This window comes from Vidua chalybeata, chromosome 1 (assembly GCF_026979565.1).
Source record: "Vidua chalybeata isolate OUT-0048 chromosome 1, bVidCha1 merged haplotype, whole genome shotgun sequence".
Lineage (NCBI taxonomy): Eukaryota > Metazoa > Chordata > Aves > Passeriformes > Viduidae > Vidua > Vidua chalybeata.
The window spans coordinates 28,990,597-29,014,258 of NC_071530.1; the positions used below are offsets into that span (position 1 = coordinate 28,990,597).

A 23,662-nucleotide genomic window follows, 5' to 3' on the forward strand; every position below is an offset into this window, starting at 1 on the left:
TACATGCAGAGGAATGCATAGTATGTATTAATGCAGAGAAAATTATACTTAAGAAATGTATGGGTTACTTTACAAGAGATGATATGTATGCACAAACCATTTAACTTACTGCATGCTGTTGAGTCTAATAAGCCTGAAAACAACTGCCTTGTCTGATTAGACTTTTCCTCTTGCATCTACATTTTTAACACTTGGCATACAAGTATCAACAATTTATGACTTGCACTTTCTCAACAGAAAGTTGAAGTATGAAACACTAAATAAATACCGTTTGCCCTCAAGACATGCAATAGTTCTGTTATACAGACTGTGAAATGGAAAAAATACTTAGAGGCCGACTATGGTTAGTGACTCCTAATTTTTTTCATTAAATGTAAAGACCTCTTTGCAATGACACATTGGAAGCTTCATTTTAACTAATAGACTGAAGCCACCATTTTAGACCCAACCACAGATTTTTAAGGAAGTGGCAAACCATTGCTGCTAGTTGAGAAAATGAAAATTAGTCCCTGGGAGAGGATACAATCAATGGTGTGTTAATCTAACCTTCAGCTGTTAATGATTTGCACTACTATTTCCCCTGATGCTGTGGGTTCTGCTAAAATATTGTTTTAGCAGTTTCTGTCAACTTTCCCTACCTTTTTTCTTCCTGAAAGGGACAGACTGAAGTGAAAATCTTCGCAACAGATTTTTGCCTGTGCTATTCCCTCCCTTTTTTGGTCTGACCCAGTTCTTTCACACCATGGAAGCACAAGACAGAAGGGTAAAGCGTTCTTTTTTCTTCAGTTAGAGCCTTTGTAGCAAGTCTGTAATTCACAACTCCTCTTACTTATAAAAGAAGTGTAACACTAAGCAGTCACCATTAGAACTGCAATATTAACATGAGATTAAATAATTTAGGAAGTCTGTATTTTCCCTGTTTCTTCCACATTCAGCCAAAAAGATAAAGTGTTACAGGACTCTTCTTTGGAAAGAACTGCTGAGGAGGGTCTGGTATTTCCAGTCATGAGAGCTGCACAAGCAACCTGGAAGAGACTTCTTGCGCTGGTGTAACAATAAATAGGTGTGCTGATCTTGGAGATTTGCCTGACCCTGCCAACTTTTGAGTCCTTAAGGTTCATTTGGTTCACTCAATTGTAACAATCTTGCAAAAGAAAACTGCATAGCCCACAAGCCAAATTCTGCAGCAAAGAACTGAGTGCCAAAATAATAAAAGTACTCAGCACCTTGCAAAGCTGCATTCCACACACACAACACTAGTTTTCTTAGCAAGCATTTCTTCCAGGAATGAGTGTATCTCAATTGTTTCAGTATTAAAATAAAGCCAAAAGGACTTGCAAAACCATTCAAACTTATTTTACATGTATCTCAGGCCCTTTGTTTAACTTAATCAGTTCTGAATATTTCAGATGAATAAAGATAAATATTCAGCATAGTATGCCTGTCAAGTTTAAAAAATTTGGATTAAGTTGAAGAAGTGGCATTTGATCTATTTCAATATTGGCTTCATGCAGACTACAGTAACCCATTATCAGGGTTGTGTGTTACTGCACACAAATCTCATTTTTTGACAAATATTTAAATAAATCATAAAACATATTGAAAGGTTTAATGTTGCTCCATCAAGATCATGCTCACAATTCATTAAAAATTATTTGAATATATATACTTTGAATATGTATACTAGCTGTAAAAATAACTTCATGAAATTCTCAACTTAGACATAACTTTGTTTGAAGACATATCTTTATGACTGAGTATTTCTCATATTGAAAGCTCATTACTCTCATTTTCAGATATTTGAAGAGTTTTGGAGCATGTCTTTCAAAGGTTTCATCAGGTGTATTTACTACTGATAATTAACACAGTCTATCAGAAATTGTACCTAATGGACCTTGTAAAACATTGTATTGATTAGAAAGCTTAAAAAATCAACCAAATGGCAAATGATCAATAGATTACAAAGAAGGTGATTTACACATTTCACAAAATGAGTTCTACTAGCCAGAAGGGATCATCTTTTGTTGTTGTTGCTATGCACTGTTAATGTATTTGATCAAGAATCTGGATTGAAAGAAAAGATTCCTAGTAAAATTTGCAGACATAAACCAGAGATCTCTAGGTAACAAAGACAATTTTTCATGGATTCAGGCTACTTCAGGAGGACCAAATGTACAATCCATGTATTTCTATGTGGCCAAATATAAGAACATACTGCCTATGAATGAGGAATGTAAGCCACAGAATCCAAGAAAGTATTCAGGGATGAAAGACGGCTCAAAGGATCTGGGATATATAAAGGGAGGAACAACAAGTAGAAATAGAGAACAAATGACTTCATTATTTGGCACTGATGTAGTAATTTCTGAAATATGGAGTGCACTTGAGACATCAACACTAAGAAGGCTGAAAAACTGCAGAGGATTCTGAAAAAAAGCTGGGGGAATAACTGAAAGGCTTGCAAATACACCATATAGTAAAACTCAAATAATAAAAACTTTTCTTCCTTTAATGAAGAGATTATATACAATTTGATGTTTACCTGCAAATTCATACATGAGGAATAGAAATGTAATCCCATTCAAAAAGAAAATATGCAATAAAATCTATCATCTGGAAGCTCATGTCATGCAAAGGCATATCTAAAACATGATATTACTTACAAATAACTAAAATTTCTGGAAAACAGAGCTATTTATATAAAGAATTTGCTGGATTTTTTCACTGGGATTCACAGTTAATCCACAGTGGCTATTTCCTTAAAATACAATTCTGCTCACCAAACTAATTCAGGTAAATCTTATGGCCTTTAAATTGGAGAGTGAATTATATGATCATGTTTGCAATAATTATCTCAGTGATTAAAATCCATTGAAGTCAAGGATAAGATTATGACTGTGTTCAAAGCACTTTGGATCACATGCATATTCACAATTCTATTGATCTGGTTATATGCACCCAGCTTTATTTTTAAAGATTAACAAAAACAATAGACTTGGTATGTTGATTTTATTTTGTTATCTTTCTGTATTTTAATGAAAAAATAAAAACCCAGATTTTAAAATGTAGTCTAATATAAGATATAGTAAAGTCAGGTGAAGTCCCAGAAATAGCAAAAGGTGATGGCAAGGTCCAATACAGATTAATATAATTGATGATAAATTGGTATTGTGGAGCTGGAAAACACCCTGTAAGAATCATATTTAGCCTTACAGGTTAGAAAGATTTTATACATGTCACTAAAATTTAATTGCATAAAGAAAGGTCCAGATGCCTTGTTTAATAATTTTGGATTAGCAGTAACAACTTCAATACATAATTATATTTTCTTCTTTCTTAGTGATTAAAACCCAAGCAATCTCAAGACTGTATTCATATACTCACTCTGGTAGTCGGGACAGGATACCTAAGGAAAGAGAACTTATGCCATCATTGATCCGACCCGGCAGCTTACGCTTCTGAATCCAGCTGACAGCAAACTCCAGCCCAATGAAAGTAATGAAGAATGGGATACTCTAAAATAGTTTGAAAAAAAAAAGTCATAACAAAATAAAATTAGATACACTTTTCCTAACTTTAGCACTTTATGCTGTGAGATGCTTCTCAGATTGGCTGTCACTTCAGTAGCTACTCCTGTAATAGAGCTCATAACATGGACCTTGAAAATCAGAACAACCAAGGCTACCATTTAATCCACAACACCAGCATAAATCTATTGCAGTAACCTCCTCCCACAGTGTTTTCTTTTGTATATTCTGCACATAAACTCAAACATTATCAGAACAAAACATAAAAGTCTTTCCAAACTAATATTTCTCATATTTAAGTAAATCAGTGAGAGTACTAATATTTGTGGAGACTCCTCCAACCACAAAGTAGAACAGAATCTGGTTTGGGTTTGATAGCATATGAAGTTTTTTGACTATTTTCAGCCACTGAATTTGGTATCCAATATTATTATCTGAAAGATATAGTAAAGTGAGTTTCTTTCTACTTGGCATTTCTATTGCCATGCTTTTCACTGCAGACAACAACAGTTCTTCTGTATGTGCTTTCATCAGTGAACCTAGTAACTATGCAGCCCGTGCCAATTTGGGCCATACTCTGTTCTCTTCCCAGACCAAGTGACAATTATACAATGTTCCCCTCTTTCTTTGCATTATACTGACTGCAAAATAGTTTTCTGCCTTTCTGCAGAAAAGTATAATGATGAGCAAGACCGAAACTTTCTCACTCACAACATTGCTTTAGTCTGTGATTCAATTCTCACTGTCCATCTTCTATCCCCAATCAACTGGCAAGCTGAAAATGCACAGCAATAATACTCATTAGTGAAAGATGTAACTGGTGAGGACTGTCAGACCTGTTCTCAATTTTTTATCTTCTCAGTCAACAAGAAAAAGGCTTGAATAACAGTAAGTCGTAGAGTTTTTTTTGGTTTTTTTTGGTTGGTGGTTTTTTGTTGTTGTTGTTGTTGTTGTTGGTTTTTTTTACTAACACTGGAGTCCTAACAGTTCTGGCACTTCACGTGTGGAAGGAATGAGGCAGTGACAATATTTTAGCCATCGCCACCAAAATCTAGAAGGCCTGTGGCAAGGAAAATGGGAAGGAGTTATCACATCTCTGTGCAAGCAAATGTTCCTTCAACAGCCTCCCCTGATCTGAAGAAAACTTTAGGTGACCTTTGAGACACCTGTTTTAGACAACTGCTTTTTGGTTATATTAAGGCATAAAATTCCCACCATGTTTTGCAGGGCAAGAGAAATGCAAGACCAGTTCTGCACCACTCTGGGAGGCACCACACTGCCATACTTGCCCTGGAAGTTTGCGGCTACTTCTCCTCCCTTCAAATGGCCTGCAAACACCTACAGCTTCACTGCCTGGAACCCTCCCAACTGAACAGCGGCTGCTCCTGTGCATACAACATTTTAATAGAAGCATGTTGTCTCTGCAAATACCATTGCATTTTGGAGGGCGCTCATTTTTGTTGCCAAGTGAGATATGATCTGGGAACTCCGACTAGGCTGGGACACTAAAGAGACTAAGATGGATACAGAACAGATTGCTCAGTCCAAAAAGAATTGGATGATTCAAACCATGCAAACAGCAAGAGATTTATAACGTCTAGAAAATGTGAAAGTTCATCACTTCAGCAGCATAGGGTTAGGTTACAATAACAGATGGACAGAGCGTAATATCAACATGACACCTTTCAGTTTAGGTGCCTAGCTTATACTCTGTAACAGCATTTTAGGCATCTAAAAGCCTGTTTCCAATAGGCACCAACTGATGATATAAAAAACTAGAAAAAAAGGGAAGACCCATAAAGGCCATAAAGCCTAAACAGCACCCAAGAAAACCAATGTGGCAAATCTTTCAATATTTGGAATAAGTAAAAAATAATAAAATAATAAAATATATTATAAAAGAGAATAATAAAAGAAGAAGGAAACCCTAAAACCTTCCATTTGGAACCAATGAAACATACTAGGAAAAAATAAATACTCCTTGTTTTACTCTCTATATCTATTTAATTTCTAAGTAGATAAGACTTTTAATGTACTTTTCCTAACTGATATAATCAAATAATAGATTCCTAACTTAGCAAACAAAGGTTGATGACCATAGCTGTACACTCCAGCAGAGAAAAGAGAAGTTTAATACAAATGCACTTTAATACACTTTATTAATATACAATATTAAGAGGAAGTTCTAGCACAGACTACAAGGAGTTTTAAGGTATGGAACAGCAGAAGCTGCAGAGCAAATTGAATGGGCTTAGAACAGAGAAAGTGAAGTGCTTTATTCATGAAATAAAAACAGTTAATAGGAAATGTACAATGTTTGTATTCCGTGTGATGATTCATTTTACCTAGCAACCTCTGAAAGAGCTGAAATACTTGACTTTATATTAATGTATACTATTATAATTTCTGTCTCATTGATTTCATTAAACATTTTCATCCCACTGTGCAGCTGTGAAACAGCCAAGCAGCTGGCACCACTTTTTGACTCACAAAAGGGGAGTGTCATAGCAAGGAGAAAGAAACATTCTTATCCTTAAACTCCTGCTCATCAAGGAGATTATAAAAGAAAAGATATATGGCATACCCCTTACTATCTTTCTCACATACCTTCATTAAGCTTGGTCCAAAGTAGATCAATGGGATAAAATGCATCTAGGCTAGGATGTATTATTTATGATATAACTCTGACAGCTACTGTCATGGAGAATGAAAAGGCATTCCCTGACCCAAACTGCCCACAGCATAAGGATGAGATGTAATGCAACAGAAGAAGAATGCAAATAATTCAGGAAAAAAGGAGACAGTAAGAGAGAAAATAGTCTCACTAGCCTAACCACTACTTCTCTTTTTTCCTGCTTTTTTTTACTTTTTTTTAAGTTAAAAGGACAATGAAGACATTTAAGGAACCCATTGAGGATGGCTATCTCTACAACTGTTTTCAAGGGTTTTCTCTAAAAACAAAATGGCACAAAGTTAAGAAATAGCCACTGTTGACATCACAGGTCAGTGACATAAGATAGATCCTTTTGATATCTTCTGGTCAATAAATGCTTTATTCTCTGTTTCCAGTTTTTTTCTCTTCACCCAACAGCAGAAATACTCCATGGAGATTTGCATTAGCTTGTGGTTTAGCTGAATAACTGATCGATAACATGAAAGCCTTACTCTGAGTACTGTGTAAGAGGGTTCCATTTTAAGTAACCAACTCCACAGAATGCAAAGGACCAATTAAAATCAGTTTCCACATTATACTGTTGCAAAGAATACTATTCTAGGTTGAAATTCAGCATATACTCATAGTTTTACTGCAATTCTTGAAACAATTTTTGTTTCCTTAAAGTCCCAGACCTTTATAACATGAGAATCCCAACTTTCAAGTAAAACTAAATATGAAGGTTCTGTGCCTCATTATTTAGAAGCAAACCCTGAAATGTGAATTGAGTTTAAATGTGAACTTATTCTTTAGGCTCTCAAAAGAGTACATTGAAAAGGAAAACAGTGATTATTGAAGTTTTCATTTTGGAGTTCTCAGCAGAAGGACTGTCTCTTCAGAAGTCTGACTCATGTAAGTCTTTACAGAGCAGAAGTGATAATTTCAGACTATAGCAAGGTACAAAGCAAATTTATGGTTCATGAAAACTATGTTCGGCAAACAAGAAGAATCATTCCACCTGCCCATCTCTAGATTGTGAGAGAATTAAAAAAAAAAAAAAAAAAAAAAAAAAAAAAAACCCAAAAAAAAAAAAAAAAAAAAAAAAAAAAAAAAAAAAAAAAAAACCACCACCAAAAACCAACCAACAAAGCCTGCAGAGCCTAATCTTACACCCATAGAAAAGACGATGCTCTTAAAATGAATGTGCAAGCATCAGTACATCCTGTCCGGGACAAAGAAAATTGACATACTTCCCAGAAATACAGAAAAATTAAGGGATTTGAACTCTACATGACAAAAAGTCTTATAATAAATTCTATTATGATTATCCAAGATTCACACCCCTTTTCCCAGAATTCTGGAGATTTGTTGAAAGGGTGACTTTTCCCTGGGCATTGCTACAGAGCTTTGCTGCTTGTCACTGGTAGCAGCTGATCAGCTTATGTCATAAACAGGACTTGAGGCCTCTACATAGAGCTCTGCCACCATACAGAGCAACAGTGCAAGGACCATTGCTTCTGAAAATGGAAGCAATGTAACAAGGGACAGAAAGTACAGGGCACAAGTTAAGCTAACTATTCTGTTCTCAGAACCAGAGCTGCTTCACCCCCTGCTGTCATTTCCTACCCAGATGTAACAGCACAGGTGACTCTAACTCAAAGGGGCCACTCCTGTGAAGTGCCTGTATTTTGTAAGCCAACTATCTCAATTTTGCAGATTGCTAAACCCACAAATATTTGGGTGAATTTGGAGGTTCTGCCACCTGCCATGTTGAAAGGTGCCTATCCCCACAGCTGTAGCCATGTCATCTAATGTCCTAGAAATACTTTCATCCATCTGATACCCAAGAGATCATAGATCTGAGATGCAAATTCCACTACAGTGTCTCAGAAAAAAAAAAAAAAAAAGAAAAAAAATCCCACACCATTTAGAGACACTAATGTAATTAGTAGTTTGTTCCACACACACATCAACATTATTGTATTTTAGAGTGAATTATTTGAGCTGAGGCCTTCATTTGTTACCAGGTCTACATTAGAATTTTTTTTGTTCTGTGTTGAATTGAGTTCAGATATCCACTTACCCACTTCTGTGTCTGTACTAACTAAAGGAGTTAGCACTCCCAAGACCTCCTTGAAAGGCTCATCAGGTCACTATTAAATCTATCACTGATGAATCCAATGGATATACTGCTTGTGTAATTGCTCCCTAAACAGTCAAGAATAGCAGCTGGGGAGGGACTGTAGATAGCTGTCATCTGCCCATAAACAAGGCCAGAAGAGGAGGGATGAACTCTGCCTAAGTTCAGACCAAAGCCAAAGAGTTAAAATAGTTATGCCACAAAAATATTTTTATATGCTCACCGAGACAAGCATCAAAAGATCTGTTCTAGCAACAAATGCACTGTCAGGAGGGAAATCTAGCACAGACAACCTAAGACAGGAATTGAAGAAAAGTATAACGGTAATGGGAAACCTTTTTTTAATGCTGTTTTGTTTTGGTTTTCTTGTGAGAAATATTCCTTTACAAGCTTATGACAACATTGCTCTACAACAGCAGAAGCCTGCAGGCACTTTCATAATGCAAAGTATTAAGAAACCTTTCACAGACTTACAACTGTGTGTCTAGTAAAAGAAATTCCAGCTTTGGCTAATGTCTGACCTGAATATTGCATATGGGAGAAGAAAGCCCAAGGATGTTAAGATATGTTGCAGACAAGAAAGTGAATAATATTTCATCGGAAATGTGGGAATAGTAAAAGGGACCGAGACAGCAGAGAGAACTGGAGGGAGAGAGTGGCTGACTAGGCAAAACCACCGATCTGCCTTAATCATGGTGCTATAGCTTAGTTGCAAAACACCTCTGAGGACAGCAGTCCATTGACCAGACACCGCATACACAGGTTGGGCTTGCAGCAGCTTTCTGCTTACCTTACATAAAAGGGTTTACCTTTGCTGATAACATCCCTCAGTGAGGGACTGCTGCATACTACAACTCCCAGAAAGCTGCTGACGGCGCTGTACTGCTCTGCACAGCACACAACACCCACACTGCAGCCTGCCAGCAGCTGCTGCACAGCAGTCCAAGGCACACCTGGCAGAGGAGCTAGTCACAACTATCAAAACCCATGTAAAAAGTGCAGCTCTTTATTGAAGCTGGGCTGAATTTACTTTGATAAGGACAAAATAGTGTTTATGTGCTGTCTCTGTGAACAGCTGACATCGATCTGGGCTCAGAAGGAGCTGACAATCAAGATACAAGCAATAGGTAGGACAAAAGGGGCAAAGGTATCTTCTTGGAAGTGAATTAACTGGCAGGGTGGGACAGAAGGATATGCTGCTGCCTGCTGACAAGGGAGTTCTCACCCACGACCTCTGTACTCTTGCCTTGGATATTTAGGACACAGCACTGCCCCAACACAAATATTTGTTCTAAATTCTCTTAAACAATCTTTATTTTTTTATTTTAATTAGAAACCTTTTATTTTTCTGTCTTTGAGCTTGACTTAAGGGCAAGAGAGACCTGACTTTTTGCTTGCTTTAAGAACCATAAGAGCCAAACACAGTATCATACTTGTTTCCTCAGTTCAGCTTGCTGTCACAGTTCATCTTATCCGTGCTGCTGGATATAATGTTAGCGCCAAGCCTCAGATATCTGGGTGCTTCTCGGAAAACTCCAGCTCTTGGTACAGGAGAAATCATCATTTAAATACATGAAAACAGAGGGCACAGTTACACTGGCAGCTTACAGGCAGAAAGCCCATGAGAGAAAGACGGTTTTATCATAACTTAGGTGCCCTTTCGCGGACATGGTTTCTGTGAGCCGCCCGTGGCTTTTGAAAACAGGCGCAGGTGGGCGAAGGGAAGAGCGAGGGATGCAGCCAGGATGGGAAAGGAGGGAACTCTCACCTTCTCTACGTAGTCGGGCACCTCCTCCACCGTGCGGAAGGAGCTCTCTCCGGGCGCCACCGCGTAGAAGAGAGCGCGGAGCTGCTGGCCCGGCGCGGTGTCCCGCGGGCCGCCCGCCCCAGCGCCCATGGCCAGGCCGCGCTGCGCCCGCTGCGCTCGCCGGGACTGCGCGCACCGCCCGCCCCCCGCGCCGCCCCGCCGCGGCCTCGCCTCGTTACCCCATGGGCCCGAGGGCTTAAGGGCTTCCTTGGACAAAGCTTCCCAGTTCTGGTTCCCCGGCATCGTGTTGTTTTGGAGGTTTGCATATGTTTGGGGGCTCTTTTTTTTTTTTTTTTTTTTTGTATGTGTCATCACTGCCTGGCCCACTTCTGGAAGCTGGGAGAAAGCTCTCGCACACCCCAGCTCCCTTCTCACCCTCAAAAATCTGCAGAGCTCAAGTCACCCTTTCTCAATTTTACACAGATTTCCACATAAAAACAGAAATTGTTGCTCAGGTTTGGAGTTCCATAAAAATAAAATGTTGAGGGTTTTGAGAAACAAGCCAAGGTGTGCCCGTTGGCTCCTGTTCAGCTGTATGGACTAGTCCAGCATTCTTCCCATTGAAAGTTTTTCTTTTTTTAATAGGGCTTATCATAGCTCCGTTTTGTATAGCTTCAATTAACATCACTGCATTAAAGGTAGCCTTTGGGAGCCATCTCTTATGCTTTCAATTATGAAGGAATGAAAACTAGGGAAACAGAAAGAGTGAAAAGAGATATATGCTAGATCCTTGTAGAAAATTACTTTTAGAAATGCAAAGGCAGGCTTTGTGCATTCAAGACCTTCAGTCTGAAGCTCAGGAGCATGTCAAATGTCAATCACGCTTGATATTTGGTCTTAGTACAAATAAGATTTCTGATTAAAGAGATTAGCCAAAAATAAAATAACACAATGTCTCAACAATAACTTCATCTCAAATGTGCAGTTCCACTTACAGTCTTTGCAGAAGAAATAGACTGCAAATCCTGCTGTAAAAGATTTTATCACAATTAAAATTCTGATAGTCATTAAAAAAAATTACTTTGCATCAGCCTTTAGTTTTGGAAAGGAACTACGCTGGGTAATTTCAGCCAAAGTTTCTGCTTAGGAAAAGTTCTATGCAAAGAAATTGCCATTAAAAAAACTGAAGTATTACACATACGTGATGTTTGTATTAAAAAAGTTGCATTTAAACAACAGTGTGGAAGGTCAACTTAAACAATATTTTGCAGTTTGAATAATGCTACTGTAGAGAATGGCTGTCAGGAAATTACTGGAAATACCAATAAAACATTCTACTTTTAGCTGAACAAAGAAGTCTTGTAAAAGGGCATTGATGATGAAATAAGAGTTGGACACTCTTAATATGTATAGTTTATTCTAATACTGTAAGTAAAAAAATTGTTAAATTTATTTAAATGCTTTAAAATTGCATCCTAGTGTTCTCAACTTCATTGGTGATTTATGATAATCTAAAATTATTATAAAAATCTAGTTGTTAACTTCTAAAATCTGAGTTGATTTAAATAAAAATTCCAGATTTACTCAAAATCACACAAATCAACAGCATTCTGACTAGATCTCCATGGCAGGCAATGACAGAAAACATTTGCTTGTTCATTTAGATTAGCCTCAGTATTTCTGTGACATTACTCTCACATTCAAGCTCCTTTAACTCAGCCTCACCTCAGCTATGCCATCTGACCCAGAACCTTGGTCTTGTGCTGGTGTTCATCTTGCTCCATCATCAGCTTTCAGAGGTAAAATGGCCTACACTTAATCCCACAAAAATTGTTATCAGTGAACTGGGGACCATTCTGGGGTGAGAATGATTAGCCAGGCAAGGGAGCCCATGGCCACGCAAAGTGAGATACATTTTAAGTATCATAGAATCACTACATCATATCACACCGTTCTGGGAAAGAAGACAGTCCATCAAGTTTTTAGGACTTTCTACTTTCTAAAAGATTATTTTGGACCTCCAAGTCATTGTAAGTTGTCACCCCAGTATGACTGTACTAAAACTCTTGCTTTCAAACGGGAAGGATGGAAATTGGGCTTGATCATGCTTCACAGGGAAAAATAATAGGTTGTGTTTTCCAGCTTCCATGTCCAAGAAGAAATAGGAGATAACACTACAATACCTGCATTTCTGGTGAGGGAAACAGTTTGAAATCTTATCTGGAGCATTTATGAGTGTTTCACAAGCTTCAGTGGTCTGGCTCTGCCAACGTAGATGCTGTTGTTGACTTGTGCCTTGAAACTTAGCATGCAGTTTTCAGTGCTCCTTCTTTCTGTTGTTAAGAAAGTAATGGAAGATAAAGGAATGTTGCTTCATTGGAGGCACTAAGCCTCTTCCACATGATGCTCCCTCTATTCAGTCACATCGCAGAATTTTTTGTGAGAGCTGATTTTTTTTTTATTACTTTATTTTCTGCAAAGACTTAAATAATCTATTTTTTCCTCTTTACAATAAAATCAACAAACAGAAAAGTTAATATTTCCCATCTTAAACTGCCATTAAAAACTCAGGAGGATGTTCTGTATGGAGATTGGAATCCTGCTGTTGACTAGTAGATAGTTCCAGTAACTAAGGCAACAAAGGCCTCTGTTCTACTTAGAGGAAATTGGGGAGCTGGCCTAATATGATCTGTAGGTGGATCATATTTTGTTTTCTCTGAAGAACTTCATCCCACCCACTTCTTGAACAGAGAACGCCCAGAGTCTTCCTGTTTAGGTCTCTCTGAGCAGTAAAACAGCACTAAATAATAAAGTCATAAAGGGAATTAGGGCAGGTTGAAATTGGGATGGGCCATATAGTCTGCCTTGGCAGTCATTCACAGTAAACTAAATCATATCCAGAACCTAGCTGGGCTTAGTATGCTCTACTGTTTATGCAGTAGTATCTGTGAATAGAAGAACTTTAAAGGAGTACACTTTAAATGAGTACACAAGTAGATGTCATAATTTTTTGTATCGCCACTTCAAATATACAGCACCTACATTCATGCTTTGCAGTGGATGTCATCACAGGAGCACTAAATGTATGTTTTTATTATAAAACTGGTATTATAAAATATTTTCAGTGTTGTCTTTGCCATTGATAAACCCTATATCACATTAAACAAACCCTACCATTAAAAAAAAGTCAAATGCTTATTTGTTTCTATTATAAGCTCCATATATATATATATATATATATATACACAAGTCTTAATAAGAACTAATGACTCCAGAGACCTGAAGATAAGGAAGTTCTTGCATATTAATCAATGTTATGCCATGCACTTGGCAACTTACTGCTAACTTTCCATTTCTTCTACACAGAACTGGTAGCCATAGAGCAGGGAGCAGTCATCAGGATACTCAAGCAGGTTGAAGAGTAAGGCAGACACTATTTTGGGGTATTTTTGTTATCCTTTCCATCTTTGTATGCACTTGAAATAATTTAACCTTTTGTTCTAACTGAGGAAAAATGTGTTGTTTTTTTGTTGTTTTTTTTTTTTGTTTTGGTTTTTTTTTTTTTTGTGTGAGAGGGAATGGGACGGGAGTTACTGGAAAAATAAATTCCATCTTCAAGGCAGACTTATCAAGTAAGTAACTTTAGAAGAACAGCCTGCCCACCTGTTGTGAATATTTCCAAATCTTATCTGGCACTCTCTGCTGTGCAATTTCTTGCACTTTTATTTCTGAAAGCCATATTTTAGTTTAATTTTTTAGGAACACCAGGGTTCAGGCTGCTGTGTGCTGCAAACTACATGTTAAGTTAGCATTATGTAGCTTACATGTTAGCTATCTTAGACATCAAGATCATCTTATTAGACATGTTATAACCTATTTCGTAGCTCTTTGTATCACGTGGACAGTGATACAAAGTTACTATTTGTTATCACCAGAACAGTCTCATGTTTTTGAGTTAGGAACAGATGAATATCAACACTAGATCCCAAATTATAAGACCTCTCATGACACAAGAAGTACACATGAGATTATAGCACATGCTACCACTTTACTCCCTGTGCACAAGTAGGAATCATTTGAATAATTTCTAAGAGGAAGCATAGAAAGTAGAACTTTTCAAGTATGGCTAACCAAAATGCTGATTTGCTTTGTTTTTATAAGGAACAGTCATGGAGAATTATAAAGAGTATGCCTATATATTTGAACTTCACAGAAAGACTATTGTCTGTTAACACTGGACATTTTTAAAAGATCTACTCTAGTATCAGCAACAGATGTACTTTATAAAAGTCTTTGGGTAATATTTTAAAGCTTGAGATCTTCAAGAATCATCTGGCTTTAAATTAGCAGTTTTTCTTTATTATAAGGAACAGAGAATATTTTTTCTTTCATAAGAAAACCACATAGACTCTACTTATTTCTAGCCTGCAAATCCCTAGTCCTTGAGAAACAGATTGTTTTCTGTAGATGACTCCTTTAAATAAATTACAGTGATTTATAAATGCTGAGTGTAATTAATGTGTACAAATAAATTAAAAAGACTACAAAAATTAGCTACTAAAGGCAGTGGAACACTTATGGAAAGGTGGAAATCCCCTTTACTTCCAAGGAATAATTTACCAGGGCCTCTGGCAGGCAACAAGCCTTCTGTGCCAGTAGGTCTGTACAGAGATGGACATTGCCAGCTCCCCACCCCCCAGCGAATCCACAGCCACTGTCCCCTACCACTCTGGAGCAAACACTCACTCTGGCCCAGCTGCCTCTGTGCCCCTGTTTCTCAGAGTCTGTTCTCACTCCTCACCTCTAAGTCAGTGCATCAGTACCACAAATTCAGGTCTGAGGGCAAAGAAAGTGCCTTTCTCCTGCTGCCCAGAGACATAAGCTGACAGCCTTCTCCTCTCAGAAGGTCACCACCCACCACTCATCCACAAGTAGCCTCTTTCTCCCCTTTATTTGATTCATGCTGCTCCAGGGGCACTGTGAGAACATTGCCCATCACCTGCCTGCCATGCTTGAAGCCGCATGGTCACACACATCCTCCTACTACTACTTTGACCCAGTGTCTAAAGCCCACCTCCCACTGTAAGACCACCCCAGAAAGAAGTCCCTGCAGCCTAAACCTGAATAAGGACATGCCTCACTGCTCCAGTTCTTTTGATACTTCAGGTAATTTATAGGTCACATTTTGAGAACTAAACCTTGCAATGCTGTACAATTGCTTCCTACCTGAAGGCATTTGCGGCACGCTCTCCACAGCTTATCTGGCTCTTTAATTGCCCAAATGGGTGCTAACTAAATATCTGTTCTCCGCTAAGTCCTGCTGACCTAAATATATTCTTTCTTAATCAGCCATTAGGTACAGAAGCTGGAGGTCTTTTTTAATTAACAGGATTCCTGTCAGAAAGTAACTGGCTGAAGCTGTGGCTCCAGAAGGTCCTGGAAGCTTACAGAAGAACTAAGTGCTGAAATGTGAACTGAAGAAAAAGTAAAACAAGAGCATTAATAAATACACCAAAATCTGCAAATAACTGCTAGTGGAAAAAGAAGGAAGGAAAAAAAAACTTAAAGGAAAGCAAGCAAGTGAAAATTCATTAACACCCCAAAATTTTTTGGCTATTTGAAATCTAGACCAGTAATTAGTTAGAGGTCCCAGTACAAGGTAGCATATGATGACCTAATTAAGGACTACTGTAATATATAAGTGCTGGAAATGGATGTTAAACTTAAAGATAAATGTATTCAATCTTTGAGTGAATTTCATTTTGCGAGCCTGAAGTTCATTTCATGCTGCACACTTTAATATAGAAAAAGCAAGAATAACCATATAAGTTATTTATAAAAACAAATTATTGAAATTTGTATGCTCTCAAATTACATGTAATACATATGTCACATTTTACCATAGAAAAGCTTTTTCCTTGCTTTTTTTTTTTTTTTGTCCTCTTTTTTTATATGATGACTGTAAGTGAAAAGCAATATGAAATTTCATTTAGGGATGCATACCATTTTGAGGGGGAAAAAAGACTATCAACTACAAAATTCACTTAGGGAATGCCTAGTTTTTCCTCCTTCATTCTACATTCCCATATATTCATGAATGTTTCTAATCTCTTTTTATGTTTGGGGAATCAAATAGGCTTCAAATTCATATGTCATAAGTATGGAATGTATTCCCTGATATTTAGTTGTGGGGAATCCTTGCAGAGTAACTTATACAGCAGCTGTGATCAAGATGTTTGTATGGTTTTCCTTGCTGTGTTGTTTACCTGTTCTGAAACACTTACTGTTTTAGCATCTGAGCCAAAGCCCAATTGGTAAGATTTGTATGCGTAGTGTTTTGGGGAATGCTTAGGGGTTTGTGGGTGTTTTTTGTGGCAGTTTGTCATGATACTAGAAGTCAAAATAGTGGAAAATTAGAAAAATTTCTTCAGGAGTCCAGATGCAATTATCAAGGTCAGTTCTATCTACTTAGAGTAGGTTTGCAATGAATCAGTTCCAGAATTTTTACATGAATCAGCTCTCTAGATTTTAAGGGATTTATGAGACACTTGGGGAATGTGTTCATAGTTAAAAGACTACAAAATCTACCATAATCTGAATAGTTGAATCAATTAATAAGATGTTTTAAGTAAATTATATTTAAAATACATTTTTCAATTTAAAAATAGTACATTTCAGTTATTAAAAATGTACATTGACCTCTCAACCTGTGAATGTGAATGAAGATTTTAGGCCATGGTTCTCAGTCAGTAAAACTGCTGTTGACATTTTAGCTACTTTTGTAACCTCCTTAGTCCTTTCCTGTGGGCCATGGATAGGTATGTCTTTTAATTTGGCATGCAGTGAGAGGAAGAAATGGGGAGCAGGAAACTGAAAATAAACACAGGCTTATCTCTATCAACTCTTCAGAATTCAGAGAAGAAAGTTAATATTAACATCAGGTGCATTTTGAAAGTTCCACTGAATATGGGTATGCCTATTGAGTCCAGGTGTCATCACAAAGCTAAAGGAATTCAAAACATGTAAATCTACATTTCAAATTTAGTTCACAACACTTTTTTGCTTTTATAATTTTTCAGTTTTTTTAACTGAACAATCCCCAAATTTTGCTCCAAAGTAGGGAGAAAATTAAACTGCCAGTGTAAAGGCTTCTTAAAGGAATCTTTCCTTTTTTTCCATGGTTTTTTTTTTTCAGAGGCATCTTGTTTTACTGACACTGTCATATTAATAATGTCTTTGACCTTATGCCAACTGGCATTTCAGAAGCTGAGAGTTTTCATTTTACTTTTTCAAAATATAAGGGCAGTGATCTCTACAATATTTTTCTTGGCTATTTTGGGCAACTGAAATTCTCCAAATTGCTCAATTTCTCGTTTAAGTACTTAATCGGAGTTTGTTTTTCTGAATCATACCTATGCAGAATGCCTAAGCCACTGCAATAGTGTGGAGACAGAGCAAAATCTTATCAATTTCCTAATTGGAACAAAAAATTAAATATACAGGTAGCATTCTAGCCAAGTGCAGTTGCAGGTAGATATATCATCATTCATGTTCATTTCTTCCATTGCCATTCTCGGAATTGTTCCACAGCTGTGAAGTTTCTCCTCAGAAAGAGCTGCACAGTAGTGATAGGCAAAAGCACAGATAAGAGGTGCCTATGGTTTGCTTAAAGTTGCATATACCTTTCAACATGATTCCTTAGATGCCAATTTAAATATCACTATGATAATATAATCTTTTGCTGACAAAATTTCTAATAAAATTATATCTGCCTTTGTCCTCAGAGTTTTATCAGACTCAGCAAAGTTGACTCCTTAAAGAGTGTTCAGTGAAGAAGCCTTTTTTTAAACCATTGTGATTTTATATTATTGTGAGGCAGTAGAAGATGTTTGCACATATTTGCAAATATGTTAGAAGATGATAGTCTCCTTCTAGATTGAAAAGAAATCTTCGTATTTAACTGTCAAATGCTCTATTCTCAAAATAATTTAAAATGCTGTTGTAGGATGGGTTTGATCACAAACTTATGGCTTCATCCTCATTTAATCTATACTGTGAGCAGGTATGGGATGGGATTTAGCCATTAATGCACTACAGCCCAGAAACAATTTCAGTGCAAATTTCAGCTTTGTTTTCTTTTTTTTTTTTTTAGTTGGAATGTGTTTATCCAAGCCTCTATTCTGTAATGAAGAATCTTAATGAAGAACGCACTCTACAAATACTGGGATTTTGATAGGTATTCAACCTGGGCCAAAAAAATGGTTTTAGGGCTTTGTGGTTTTGTTGTGTAATGAAATTGCAATGGTATATTTCATAAATGTATTCATACAAAGTCTGCTTTTAATTTCATGAGAGCCTAACTCCAGCTTCATCAGGCTTATCTTCGTGCCATTGCTGAATCTTTAATTCTTCTTTTGTTAGTCTCTTAAGAGTCTGTATAACTTTTAACAGGAATCTGGCTGAGCCAAAAAGGAAATCATCTCAATAATGCTGCATGCCAGTGCTTTGTGTACATCTCATTATCACAATATGCTAAGGCCGTTAGAGGCTAAGCTTGATATTGAAAACACGAGAGGAAGTCCTTATGGAAGTAAAACTGTTCTTCATAGTAGAAGACCAGTAGTTCAAAATCATCCAGATGTCTCAGGATTGATCAAAAATGTAACAGCACTATATTCTCAGTTACTTACAGGACTGCTCTTTATCTCAGCATCGTATCAGTCTATTGTAAATATTTTGGCAAGGGTCTGCTTAAGGCAGGAGAGAAAGTGGATTACTTTCATCACTGATAAAGCAAACAATGCAAAGTCTTACTGTCAAAAGGAGTAAATGTGCTTGTGCTTTCCTCATCCTCATTTTTCAAACCACTAACAATGTCAGTCATTCTGAACACCAAGATTACAAATAGTAAAAGGATTGTTTATTCAAAAAATCTTCTGAAAACGGCACAGAAAACAGGAAGTCTTGCGTTTATACTAGTGATCCCTCACCTCCTAACAACACTCATCTGTGAGGGAGAGAGAAATGTTGTAACATCTGGCTCAGTGTGGTGAGTTTTCATCTTCAATTGGGAGGGCTGATGTCATGTAAGGAACAGAGCAGCACACTAACTGCTGCAAATGAGAGGCAGCAGCAGTCCTTATCCTGGGAGCTGGGGCTCGTGGATCAGCTGAATGGCTGCCTGCAGCCCTCGATGTGTTGATTCTGGCTCATTAACCATCCTATTAATCTTCAAAAAACTTTAAGGCATGAGTGGTTTGGAGAGTGAATGTAGGTGAGAATTTGCAGGTGTCATTCACACGAAACAGCCATCTTCCACACCGTTTTCATCAAACAGCTTTCCCAGTCTTCCAAAGCACAGAAGGAAATTCTTTCCTCCACCTTTTACCCTGTCTGAAATTTCTAAGAACATCAGGATTTTTAACATTTTGCAGCATGGCAATGCAAGCGTAAAGGACCAGTAAGTATCAGAAGGACATTTATTTTAAATGTATACACTTCATTCAACCCACATCCTTTACCTTTCAGTTTTTGAGTGTCACCACAATATATACTGCTGCATGAGTCATCTCAATGCTGTATCAACCAACATTTCAATTCTCTCTTATATTCCATTCTATTCTTTTGGGAAAGAACAGTACAGAAGAACAGAGCAATTTTAGTCAATTTAAAGTTTATGCTATTGCTTGACACCTGACTTCACTTTGGTAACACCTGCCTGAAGAATAATTAGCAGGCCACTTTTAAAGAAAGAACTTCCATACACCACAGATGGCATTTTTCATACCAGACAGGCAACGATGTATGTTGGAAGTGAGCCAAACTGTCTGCAAAAACTGTGAGAAATTCAAGTCAGACATCAGAATGGAAGGAAAGTTTTACTTTCCTCACCAGCCCTACCCCCCGACACCATTTGGGAACATCTGTTCAGACCTACCTTTTTGTATAATGCACTTTATTTTTCTTATCTGCTAATACCACAAATTGCAGAATGAAAGCAGCATAACAAGATTCTTTCATATTGCTTATGAAACCTACAATTTAATAACTTAATGTGATGATTTGCCAGCTATACAAATCCTGCATTATGCCTCCTGTTAGAACCAAAACCAGAATTTTCATAACCCCTTAATATGGGGTTCTCAAGTCACATTTCAATAAAGTGGTCCTAATTTTCACTGTGTGCTCAAAACTTTGTTGAAATCAGGATACTGTATGTCATAATGGAGGCACAAAGTCAGCAGTCACTTTGGAAATTATTGGCTAATGTCTTAATCCTGGACTGTTCACTGATTTGTATGAACTTTTGTGTGTACTTTGGGCTAAGTCCAAATCCTTGTGAAATCAATCGTAATCTTTCCATTGCCATCTATAGGCTTTAGATGAGGTCCTTTGCTGCCTTAGAAGGACCTTCACTTCTTTCTTGCAAAAATATTCCATATAAAATGAATCCTGAGATTTCATCATAATATTGTCATCAGAATCAAATGTCTTACACAAATATGCTAAAATTAGAAAAGTGACAGCTCTATGTTGTACTTAGTATCACTTATGGAAGAAAAGTTGTGTATTTTATTTCCACAGTTCCAGTGAATAGGTATCTACGCAAGAATTATAGAAATATGTATACAAAATTATTTACAATGTGTTGTAATTCCAAATTTTGGGGCTTTTTTTTTCTTCCCTGCTAGGTTTTACTCCCTTCAATGCATTTCTGTGGTGATTTTATAAAATTTTTCTAAGCGCGCTTTTCAAGATACATTTTTAATTTGGGCAAATGCCCATTTCAGTATTTTCTCAGCTGTGCATGTGACTTTTTTGGCAAATAATGTGGTGAGCATTCAGAATAGACATATTTGTAAAAACCCTGAAGTCCATATGCAACCATAAGTTACATATACAGTGTCTATATGTTCATGGTGACACTAGGGATGAGAATCTATCCCTAAATACTAAACTATTCCTACAGGTATCTGCCACATTAATTGCTTTATATTGTTTTGGAGCATGCTTTTATTATACAGATTTCATTATAGGGTCATGTGGTTATGAGACAATAAAGTTTCTACAGAAATCAATTATTGTGATATTTGCTTAAAGGATGAGTGAATCATGAATTTGTTGGTCACCAATGTAAATAACATTTCATAAAATTTCTCTTAATGGATACTAAATTTTCAAAATTTCCAAAAAATAATCCAAACATTAGCAGAAAAGTATTTGTGTCCAAATTTTTTCTTTCTTGAGAGATGCCAATCTGTGAGCTAGTATTCTTATTCTGTTAGACAACAGAATTAAATATTTGCGTTTGAGTATATAACCTTAATAAACATAATACACAAAGATTTTTAAAGTTTTTAGTTCACAAATTCCAAACAAGAATTTTTAAAAAATCATTTATGGAAAGAACAGGAATGTGGCAACACACTTTATTTGTGTTAATTAGTCCTCTGAACAGAACTAGCAACCTTTTAATAATTATTTAGTATCCTGAATCACATTCTCACACCTTATCTTAACTATGTTATTCAATTCTTCTTTGAAGAGCCACATAGTTGTTCTTTTTTTTGTGAATACAGTTAAGGAGTGAGGATTGCAAGAGTTGGAATAGGTTGTCATAGAAGGCATTCAAGAGATAAATAATATTTAAAAAGAAAGAACCATCACAGGACATTTACTAGAGCCCTGAATCTAATCCCACAAGGCTTATTGGCCTGTCATACAAGGTGGCCAGTAAAAATTTCTTGAGTACCCTTTTAAAATCTTCGGAGTTTTCCTAAAGAAAAAAGAAGAGATAAAAAAAAAAAAAAAAAAAAAAAAAGGAACTGTGGTTTATTTCTTACTACAGCTACTACTTAACAAACTCTTCATTTACACTGCTTTGTGGGGTCTTCTCTTTTTGTTGATCTCAACCAACTCTATCTTCAGGTGATAGTCCTGCATGCATGACTTGGACAGAGGTAATAAAGGACTGAGAAACTGCTAAAACATTTGCAGTTTTTACAGATGAATGTGATAACCTCTTATTATGCCATATGGAGGCCCTGACTAACAGCCAGGGGCCTTAAATTACATTGAAACTGATTCCTACACCACAGCTCTCATCTGCAAATGATGCCAAAAGACCTTGGGCTTAAAATTAAAATGGAAAGAAATATATAAAAGCAAATGAGCTCCAGTGAGTCATTATTAATCTGACATTATAGTGTCCACCACTGCTGAAGCTGGTAGGAAAAGCTGGCTTCCCCATGGCAAGTAAGCCAGTCCAATCCTTGTGCCACTAACAGAGTAACACATGTCGCAAAATGCCTTGGGCTAGGAACACATTGGTGCATTTCAGGTAATGTAAAGAAAACATTTCAATTTGTTTTGTAAAGGGTCAGCTAAAACTGGGTTGATCTGTTTTCAGATGCAGTTGTAATTTTTTCATGAATGACAGCAATAAACAATTCTGCCTCAAAAGGTATTTTTGGCCAAGAGTACTTGGGAGACATTCTCTCCCCTTTACTAGCAAAACAAGTCACATTATATTTGAGTAAATCTCTGTGATTAAGAAGTGTTATTTGAAAATTAAAGATACTTATTTTCAACTTTCCATTGTAATTTTTCATTTTGAAATGTAGTTATATTTCATTTAAGGGGGAGGAAAAAATAGCCAAGAGTAAAAAGCTTTAGTATGAATCACTGTAAGTTTTTTCTGTTCTGATAATCCCTGCAAAACCCAAAAACCTTTCCCAGACATAAAATTAAAAATATAAGTGTTCACAATAGTTAGCTTACTTGTCTTATCCCATTCCAGTTCTCAGCACTTTTATATGACAAAGGGATTTGAGAAAGAACTGAGAAAAAAATGCAAAGCCCCTTAAGTGCTGGAATCAATAAAATGCTCTGAAATCTTTTAAGAAATTAATTACCCATTGCTCTGATATTTTAAACTAAAGTGGTCAAGATAACAATTAATGTGCAAGAAAGATCAAACTTACAGTGGAAAGGATTTGGAAAATAGACACAGATTTCTTGATTGCATTTAAATTTCATGGTGCCCTACTGCTTCACTTAGCAGAGTTTCAGTGAATGCTCACAAGTACCTGCTAGGATGTGCACATTTCTTGCTCCCTCTTTTTTTTCACCCACTTCCTTCTATTACACTACCCAGTCCAATTAATCTCTGAATTTTTGGGGAGATGCTTTGACGTTTTTCTATTAAACAACTTTATTGAACAAAGGCATGATTAATATAAGTATGCATCCCTTCCTTATAATCATTCCCTTTCATCCAGTTCAACATGTTCTACAGAATAACCCTTTACATTTGCTCTAAATCTGGAAAGATGGGGGAACAGACTCTTGTTGGTTTTGGCTGAAGACATCATTAGCTGCTAGTTAAATTTTTCCCGCTAAAGGAAAGAGTTTCCCAAATGGATCAAGGTAGAAGCTTTGTCCAAGATTAAAAGCCTAAATTTGAAAGCAGCTTTGTGTTGTCCTCAGACGAAGTTCCAAAAGACACAAAAGTAGACAGAGCTGCTTAGGCAGAAATCCCTTTTAGAGTCCTATGAAATCACTGTAGAGAGACCAGAGTTATTTAAAAAGGATTA

At 36.8% G+C, this 23,662-nt stretch overlaps 1 protein-coding gene across 2 annotated transcripts in view; it reads right to left on the reverse strand.

The window, feature by feature from the left end:
- Positions 1-10,238, reverse strand: part of AGMO (alkylglycerol monooxygenase) — a 192,908-nt gene extending 182,670 nt beyond the window's left edge. For both annotated transcript variants that reach the window (XR_008434249.1, XM_053960739.1), the window contains exons 1-2: positions 10,089-10,238; positions 3,385-3,515 (exon numbers count right to left, since the gene is read on the reverse strand). Coding sequence is in view for 1 of the 2 variants with exons in the window: in XM_053960739.1 (XP_053816714.1) it covers positions 3,385-3,515; positions 10,089-10,217 (260 nt within the window). In the remaining variant the exon portion in view is untranslated. The remainder of the gene's footprint in view (positions 1-3,384; positions 3,516-10,088) is intronic.
- Between the last annotated feature and the right edge of the window lie 13,424 nt (positions 10,239-23,662).